General features: G+C 34.3%; 1 protein-coding gene across 4 annotated transcripts in view; it reads right to left on the bottom strand.

Moving 5' to 3' along the window:
- Positions 1 to 692: 692 nt before the first annotated feature.
- Positions 693 to 10,205, bottom strand: part of LOC125060937 (synaptotagmin-15-like) — a 97,160-nt gene continuing 87,647 nt past the window's right edge. For all 4 annotated transcript variants that reach the window (XM_047666057.1, XM_047666056.1, XM_047666059.1 and 1 more), the window contains exons 9-12: positions 9,977 to 10,144; positions 7,065 to 7,172; positions 6,232 to 6,445; positions 693 to 1,129 (exon numbers count right to left, since the gene is read on the bottom strand). In XM_047666057.1, coding sequence (XP_047522013.1) covers positions 1,002 to 1,129; positions 6,232 to 6,445; positions 7,065 to 7,172; positions 9,977 to 10,144 — 618 coding nt within the window. In that variant the 3' untranslated portion in view covers positions 693 to 1,001. The remainder of the gene's footprint in view (positions 1,130 to 6,231; positions 6,446 to 7,064; positions 7,173 to 9,976; positions 10,145 to 10,205) is intronic.

Raw genomic sequence — 10,205 nt, 5'->3', positions numbered from 1 at the left:
ATATAGACAGCGATACAGAGATGGGGTAACTCAAAGAAACTTTTGCCTAATTTAAAACTGCCCTGCATCTTGACATATGACAGATGACAGTTGACATTTGATGATCTCTATCTATAAACTAATATTTGACGGGGCGCATTTTTATTAATACATGACGTCACATACTGGGACGTGATCCATTATCAACTTTGACAATTTACTTAAATCGAAAATCATCGCAATGGAAACAGAAAAAAGTACAATACAAATATGTCAACATAATATCAATAGTACTCTATTAAAATGCTAGATTTTATACATTGTTTGAGCTAAATCACAAAATTCAATCTGTTGTTAATTGTCAATGTCAACTGTAATATGATTTACTCAGAACCAAAGAACAATGAAGTAGCGAGAACGACGCTCATTATTAATTCATGTGTACACTATACGGTAGGCCTCAGTTAGTTATGAATTAGCGTAACTTTTTGTTCTGAAAAGAGATCTCTAGGGGTTTTCTCTTATTACTTAAATATTAAAACGTTACGAACATTCTTTAACTGAAGTTTTAAAAAAATATGGCAAGTGTTTATGAAGAAAAACTGTTATACAGATATATATCATTGAGATAGAATATATTCTATTGCTACGAGTTTAATCGTAAACTCGTAGCAATCGTAATAAATCATATATATATAATAAATCGTAAAGAATTGTTAAGAAATATATCAATTAAAAGTACTGGAGCTATGAATTATTTAAATACGTTTTATACATTATAATTTTACTCAGACAATTTAAATGCAGAGGTCCATTGAAAGTTTTGATCGGAGTCAGCAGGCTTACCCTGTAATTTCGACAGCGATTCAATCAGATTTCATTGTTAAGTTTTCGTGTGTGATTAAAATCATGGCATATTGTTATCGGCTATAATATTGGAATGGTCTTTAAAAGACACAATTTCAACTAGTGAAACATTGATCGATATCAATTTTACAGAATAACCCTGCTTGTATTCAAATTTAGTTCGTTAAAGGATGCCATTGCTTTACAGATTCCATCGGGTTTCCGATAGCTGAGTTCCAGTGTTGTAGAGCCCGCCCTCTTGCGAACATGTATGAGCCGAGCACGAATTTACCGAGTAGGCGGTCTGAAACAAAACACGCAATTAAAGAATATATTTTGTATGAGATTTTAATTAATGAATAGCACTCGTACAGTTTAATTATTTTCTAACTTCAGGCAGAATGTGTACCTTTAATTCCCCTGTTAAATTTATCAAATACGGCCATTTTGGGAATTTTAAGCTATTAAATAATTGTATAATAATACTTAAATAATTATAATTATTATTAGTATTTGAATAATTTGTGCGCGGCTTCGCCAAGATAAGCAAACTCGCTCGGCGAGCTGTGTGTGTGTTTAATTTCCCTAAATGATATTATGTTATATATGTTAACGTAAAATTGTAAAATCCGTTAGATTGTAATCTATCTCGCGAGATTATAAACTGTCGAAAGATTGTGAACTCAAGGTACTGCTTACAATTTAACGTATTAAAGAAAAAACTGTTTAACCGGATTGAAGTTATGTATTATTATAAATCAGCGCGCGAGGTGCGTACCGTTTCAGAATTTGACGATTTCACTTCGATAGATTAAAATCTACCGAATAATAATACGTTAAATTGTAAGCAGTACGTTGAGTTCACAATTTTTCGACAGTTTACAATCTCGCGAGATAGATTACAATCTAACGGTTTTTACAATTTTACGTTGACATATATATTGACGACTCATTGGTCTAGTGGTTAGTACCCCGGACTGCGAATCCATGGGTCCCGGATTCGAACCCCGGCTGAGACGAACATCGATTTGATGAGCATTTGGTGTTGTGCTTAGGTCTTGGGTGTTTAAATATGTATTTATATGTCTATCTATCTTTAATATGTATGTATATCCGTTGCCTAGTACCCATAACACAAGCTTCACCAGCTTAGCATGGAACTAGGTCAATTGGTGTGAATTGTCTTTATAAAAAAAAAACTGTGGAGGGAGTTATGTAAAAAAATTAAAAAGCTGGTGTTATAAACACAAAGGTATTTTATTGTCATAAGTTTATTTTGTAGTGTTTGTTAGTTAGGAATTTTGTCTCGGCTTGACAAATTGTCGATAACCACAGTCTGGTAGCTTACACATAAGAACTCAGTTCCGAGTCGGTGACCAACCATTTGGCCTAGTGATATGAGCGTGCGACATACAACATGTGGAAGGGTGGCGGGAAGAGATCACTTAGTAGCCATAAGGCCGCCCGTTTTTTTTTTAATTTTAATTTTTTTACTTGGAAATGCATTGCGCATACCCCACTGCAGCGCGACTGCTTAGTGCGGGAGGGTTATGTGGGACTCGCGATTGTGCAATGTGCATACCCACTAAAACCCCAAGGCGCCACCAATTCTTAGGTGGCGAGGATTCTTGTGCAAAAAGTGTAAATAAATAAACCTCGTGGTTGTGCGTTAGAATCAAAAATGGATTTTTTTTTTTTATTTCGCACATATACTCGCTTATATGGCAAATACCGTGAGGAAATTGGCAGGCCAGGCCTTAAATCCAAAAGTCCGTGTGAAACCGAAGATCACTGCTTATTAAGAAGAATTTTTTTCCCAACAGATAGAGTAAATGGTCTATAGCGCATATTTGTTCCTTTATAACGGTACAAAGACAGTTCGAAAGTGATGTTTGGATTAATTATTAATGTTAGCAATACCTAACATTATGTATGTATCTTATGATTGCTGAACTGAGATTCGAACACTGTGACAAATATATGCAAACGTATTCACCTTTGATTATAACAAATTCAGTGTTCTCGTTAGTCTAGTGGAAATTTCGGATGCATAAATCACAACTGTTGGGAGACTAGCCCAACTGTTAGGGGTCTAATTATACAAGGTCTTATAATAGTTGTATTTTTATTATACCAAACTGTACGTCTATAATCTGAATCTGAGATCTTGAATTTAAACGCAAGGAGCTCTTTCAAATGTCGTAATGATGTCCTATTGTGATTTTGGCGATTGAATTATTAACTTTTGAATGCACGGCTGGAGTACTTGCTTTTTAAAATGCTGAGAATAAAACGTTGTTTATATCAAACATAGGTCGTAATTAAACGGTTTAGAAGGGCAATCCTTTTGTAATTTATCTATATATATATAAATTAATTGCTGTTCGTTTGTCTCGCGAAAGGCTCGAAAAAACTCGAGAGGCTGGACCGATTTGGCTAATTATGATCTTGAAATATTTGTGGAAATTAGAGAAAGAAAAACTTAAACGGTTGGAAACAAAAAATAAGTAAAGAAAAATATTAAAAACGACACTTGAATTTTCCAATAAAAAATGTCCCTAGCTATTAAATTAATATAAAACAATTATTTCCCATATTTGATGTCTTTTTAGAAATATAAAATGGTGACTTGGTTGTTATATTTATAGATGCCTTCAGAAATTGTGTTTTATAGCTCTGGAAGCCCGATCTCTTATATTTAAAAAATTGTATTAAGTTTTGACACAAATATATGTAGGTGATACGCCAACTGCGTATCACCGGGTCATCTAGTCCTAAATAAATATGTCAGTGATGTAGGAATACTCATGGTCCGTTAACTATGCATAATACCTAACTACATTTCAGTTTACATTTGACCTTCAGTTTCAATATGGAACTATTAGAAATGCCAGAGGGCTACATGTGGGTGACACCTACACAAAGCTTTGATCGTACCGTCTAACGGAGACATCAGTACCATTCGCACAAACTATTAAATAGTTTTACTATTTACCTCAACATTATCTAAACGAGAACGTTGTTTTAGGTTTCCTGAAAGTTTGTTATATTTTAGGTACTAGACACTGTATTTATGTATGTACATATTTAGACGACTCACGACCTTGTATGGTGAAGCATGGTGCGAAGGTTTGCCGACTCATTGGTCTAGTGGTTAGTACCCCTGACTGCGAATCCATGGGTCCCGGGTTCGATCCCCGGCTGAGACGAACATCGATGTGATGAGCATTTGGTGTTGTGCTTAGGTCTTGGGTGTTTAAATATGTATTTATATGTCTATCTATCTATAATATCTATGCATATCCGTTGCCCATAACACAATCTTCACCAGCTTAGCATGGGACTCGGTCAATTGGTGTGAATTGTAATATAGTATGAAAAAGGGCTTCGTGTTAATCGATAGTAATACTTTCATTTTCAATCTCAACATTATGGAATATAATATTGGGTCTGTTTATTGTTTTTTTTTATAGAATAGAGGTAAAACAGGAGGAAGCTCATCCGATGTTAAGTGATACGGCTGTCTATGGACAGTCACACTGCCAGAGGGCTCGCAAGTGTGTTGCGGGAGTTTAAAGAGTTGGAAACGCGCTTTGAAGGACCCTAAGTTGAATTGGTTCAGAAAACTTCAGTGGGCTGCTGGTTCCACATATTGACAGGCGGCAAAAACTGTCTTAAAAACGCCCAGTTGTGGAACGACGGACGTCAGGGTGATACGGGTGGAATTTAGTATTCTGCCTCGACGTCTGATGGTGAAACTCAGTTGCAGCTGCTTAATCGAACACTGTCTTTCACTGTAATTTGAAATATCGTTGATTTCAACTATTTTTTAAACATTTAGAGAAATTGCAGTATCGATAAACAGAATCATAAAAATATTACTGTCAATAAAAAATACTATCACTATTTAATCCTCGACTTCTTAAGCTATCGCAGAATATGCATAAAGCGCACAAAGAATATCCATTGCTCCAAATATCCTGCAACATGAGCACACCCCACATACAGGTAAAGGTATTTAATAATTGTTGTTGATTTTTGGCTTCCTAAGTTTCGCATATGTTAATCCTTCTTGTATATATTATATTCCAAATTATACTAATATACTCATCTGTAGTTAAATTGTCTTTTTATCATATATAATTTAAATTAGCTGGAGGAGTATAAAATCAAGAAATAAAGACCTTCTATAAGGCGATGACCAATATAATGTAATCTAATATGTAAATAAATAAACTGAGTTAGTATATGCATACTGAGGGACTGTAAGCGAAACGCATCTAATCTTCTCGACTTCTAAGTGTTCCGCTTACACACGTCCTTATAAAAAAATGTGTGCGTGTACAAGGTGTACACACGTAAGAAGTGAAACTTCTTTATGACCTTATTTTTCGAAAAATCATCTACTATATGCAACTTTGACTTCAAAAAGCAACATGGCGCGTAACCGAAAAACGTGACGATTTGCTACAAAATTTCTCCCATACGTCGATAAAGAAGTTTCACTTCAAAAATCGTAATATTTTGATAACCTGTAATTAATGTGTAATTTTCACATTTTATGACTGGCAACCCTGGAATTACAAATTCACCACAGCAGGGGCACTACCCGGAGTACTAACTCGAGTCACACATTCCTGCTTCGAGAATTGCTACTATAATATTTATCATATTTGTACCCAAATGTAATATTGTGTCAAGCTCCCGTTGAGATTTGAAAATATACTAATTAGAATTTTAGTAAATTTATGCACGATACAAAAGTGTATTTATTATTTTCTTTATCTTTATTGCAATTACTCTCAGGAATAGGAAGTATTGATCTATATAGATAATCTTTGTGTCTTGAACAATTTGTGGTAGGTATAGTTAATATAATTGATATTAATAGTTTTATTTATATGAAACAAAACCATTAATATTAAGGAGTAAAAATCAGAGAGGATGTTTAAATTGACTTAACTCGTCAAACTTTAACACCTAGAATAGTTACCCCAATTGATAAGGGGATATTCTAGCTGTAACATCATTATGGATCTATTTTGCTACGAATCAGTGGCAACCAATCCAAAGATCCAAAATATAAATAAAACTAAAAATATTAATCATTTTCATTTTACATAATCAATTAAATGTATTACTAAAATAAATCAAATTACTAATAAGATTTCCAAGAAAGTACAACAATTACAGAGAACAAAATAGAGATCAAAACGTATAGAAAATAAAAAGGTATTGACTATATATAAGTATTTGCAATGTATGTACATAAATAAAAATGTATAGAAAAGGAGGATGTATTGTAAAGTAACAATGTTGTTGTAAAATTGTACAGGTCGGGCGATAATGTATTCAAAGTAGCTTAAAACATACCAAGCCATAAAAGCTCTGTTAAAAAGCTCTCACCTTTGGCATATACGGAGTGAGGCTGTAGCGCTTGAACGGTGACGCTTGTCGTGTGCAGCTCGTCGGATCGTAGTCGGAAGTGGAAACATTCAGATATCAGAGCAGAACCTTCTTCTGAGACTTCAACAGCTGCTGTTCGCCTCGCCCTAACACCACGGCAGGCCCTTTCTTGTGTCACACGGGCTACCATTTCACGTCTACTCATTGGGTCGAGCTAGAAAAAATATTGTATATCTTAATATATATAAATCTCGTGTCACAATGTTTGTCCTCAATGGACTCCTAAACTACTTAACCGATATCAATCAAATTTGCACACCGTGTGCAGTTTGATCTAACTTAAAAGATAGGATAGCTTACATCTTAATTTATACCCGCAATATTATTTTAATGCAAATTATTTGTATATTGTTTGAAAGTCACAATTCTAACAGATGGCGCTGTGTTGAAATTACCAACGTTTCACATAAGCTACAATTTAATGGCATAACCACCAAAAAAGCATGGTGGTGCCCATGATTGGTGTTCTTCTACCGTTTCCCTTGAATAGTTTACTACTATGTATGTTTATCAAAAACCTTAGCCACAGCAACGCTCTGCCGAGTCTGCTAGTTATGTATGTAATGTACGTAATGTATTGTTGTAATAGATGTAATTTCATGCATTTTAAGGTTTATTTATTGCGTCAAGCGATCCTTTAGGGTAATTTTTAGATAGTTTATATTTTGCGATAGATGAAATCATTTAAATGGTGTAAGAACTAATAAAACGCATCAAATGGTTCAATGGATAACGTAACTTTAGAATAATCACTATACAAATAGACAACTCACCTTAAGTCCCCGGGCCTCTATTACAGTAACCGTGAGCCTGTGTAAGTTTTCGTTATATAACAATGATACTTGCACCTCCCCAAGATCTGATGTTGGCTCTTGGATGTCCTAAAAAAGGGAAGATTAGTTTAGCTTTAAAGATGGTACAATATTAGTCTTGAAATCACTTGAAACGCTGTACGCGGTGTAAGAAAAAAAGCATTGCTATTTAATCTTGCATTTTTCCGTAGATAAATTTTGTCTTTATTAGTGGTGCCATCCAACATAGCAAAATTGCGGGTCTATTACTTTAATTGTCTAGATGTCTAGTCGGAGTTTTATGGAATTGTGAATTTTTAAAGTCGGTTAATAATTACAGAATCAAACTCAAACTAACTTCATTCATACAGGTAACCAAGCACACTTATGAACGTCAACAGGAAAGATGTTAAATTAATTCTAAATTCACGTTTACTACCAATTCGAAAGTCAAGGGCGTAGAGCGGACAAAAATAACTGGCAAGAAACTCTCCGCCACTCTTACATACATTACAGTCCTTCAGTTTAAGTTTTAAACTGTTCTAACAGCGTATTTTTAAGACCGTGAAGTGAAAAAGAGATATTTTTTTTTGACAGATACTTTTAGCTTTAAAAAATATCAAAGGTGAATAACTATGTTAGAGAATGCTTCGTCGTAATAAACCTCATTCTTATTATAGGATTATAAAAATAAAAAACTATTTCTTTGTCTGTCATTAAAATAATAAAGGAAACCAATTGCGCTACAATTCTTGGCCTTCCGTTTGTGTCTGTATATTTCGTGATAATTTTTTTAGTAGGGCCTAAAGCATGGCGGTTTTCTCACGATGTCTAACTTCGCACAAAATTTATTCCATTCCATTATTTCATAGCCGAATATAGAACCAACACCCACACGGATGGGAGTCCTACGCTCAAGCCACTAGGCTAACATTGTTCTAAATTATAATAATAATATGCCATTGAAAATCAAAACAAAACTATTGCAACTGTAATTAAAATTTTCATCCGCTGTAATAACATTGTTACATGCAATTAAAATGTCGTTCAGAAAGTGCAAAACTAAATTCATTACACAGTTTAATTTTAAATTAAAACTATTATGTTTAAAGGTATGCCTTGAACAGTATTTAAAAACGATTTATTATTTGTTTTAACGTTGAATAGAATCATTAAATTTTAATACATATGACCTGAGACTTGCTTCAAAGTCTGCAAGGTATTGAAGGATAACAAATAACTTGGTATTATTATCTAGAACTATTTACAATAAATAATTATATACTATAAAAGGAAATTTGATGTCTTACTTTGACGCCTTAGTTGACGAATATATTGAACTTATCTATAGATGAAGAAAAAAGATCTTATCTTATTAGATTTGAAGTTTTATTTTAGTTATGACGGAGGAACGTTCGCCGAATATCAACTAGGGTTGCAACTTCAACTCGTATTCAAATAAAAACAATTTAAAATACATTTGCTTACTTAGTCAATTATATAAACATACTCTGCTATATCTAATTAAAAAATAATAAAATATTTTATACATTTACTAAGACTAATAATAAAATAATATACATTGAAATAAATAACTAAACTTAACATAAACTAAAATATATCATTAAAAGGAGTCCCTTTAGGCAAGGTTCCGAAGATACTGGCAGCGTTCCCCCTTTGAATTGCTAGACTAATTCTTTGTCCGAGGTAGCTGCCAGATCTTCGGTCTCCTGTGATGTCGACTAACCTTTTTGAAATTTCTTTAAAAAGCCTTAAAGCGCTAGGACCCCACGGACCAAGGGTAATTCCATTTTTTAATTCTTATTAGATTATTAAAAAATGGAAGTCTAGAAACAGCCTTGCGATTCTGTAACTCACTTTTCGAACTCTCGCAGCAAACAATAAACTACAATCTCCCTTCTTATCAGAATGCTAAATCATAAAATGACTGCTTCACGACTGATTTATAACAACTTACATATTTAACGACATTTAAACAAAGTATTAAAGAGATTGCTGAACAAAATTAGGCGAATACAGGGAAGCGAAGTAAAAACTACCACAACGTAATACCCTCATAAAGAATAGGATATGCCATCAAAACATAACTTGTAAAAAGAACCAACTCTCGCAACTCAGTTCGTCTTCCGTAAAAAGATGTGAGAGATACCAAGTCGGTTAATTTATTCAGTCCCTTACGGGTCTTCTGTCTTAAGTTATTACGTAATTAGTTTACCTAACAACATCTTATACGGGCCATATCAATATTACAAATCTTGTATGACTTACAAGTAATATATATTATATTAAATTAGAATGTAAATACGTACAAAGGAAAAGTGTTCTAAGCAAAAAAGTCTAATAACACAAAGTTAGAATAAGCCTTAACTAACCGATGAGGACTTGGAGAAACTGATCGTGGTTGGTAACACAGAAGAGAAAAGATTACGTGGCCGTTCACCAAGCAAATGGACCAATTAAGTGAAAGACTCATCGTCCTCAAAACTGTCATAAGAGAGGTGCTGGACAGAAACCGGTCGAAACAGATAGTTCGGTCCAGATGAATTCTTGCTGACATGAGCAAACATGTTGGGGAGCGTTCAAGTATTACGTCACGCAATTTTTGCAGATTATTGACCCCCCCATGTAACGCGCCGCAACGTTTTTCTGTATCCAAGTATATTAAAACGTTTCGTGACCACCTAGTGACTCTATGTGGTGCAAAGTACTGGAAAGTCGAAATTAATTCAATCGCCGCCCCGCATCGTAACGTTTTAAAAAAGGACCCCCCCCCCCCCAAAATTCGTTACGTAACACTTGAACGCTCCCTTGGTTGAAGAGAGAGAAACCTTAATTACATTACGTTATTGAAGTCCCAAGCCAACAAATTGTACCTTCTCTATATCCATTTTATATAACTGTGGCTCCTCATCCGGTGCGACACCTTCCAGTTCACTCAGGGGCAGGATAATGTGACCTATGAGCGGTTTATTCCTGCCCACACGACCGCTGTCCAGCACTGACAGCTTTAGCGTAAGACTCTCCAGCTTTCCAGGTGGAATCTGTAAATATATAAGTAAATCAGTATGGTATACAAAATTGCTACAAAGTTACTTTAAATCT

This window comes from Pieris napi, chromosome 22 (genome assembly GCF_905475465.1).
Source record: "Pieris napi chromosome 22, ilPieNapi1.2, whole genome shotgun sequence".
Taxonomy (NCBI): domain Eukaryota; kingdom Metazoa; phylum Arthropoda; class Insecta; order Lepidoptera; family Pieridae; genus Pieris; species Pieris napi.
The sequence above is the reverse complement of the archived record's forward strand: the minus strand, read 5'-3'. Positions and strand labels throughout refer to the sequence as shown.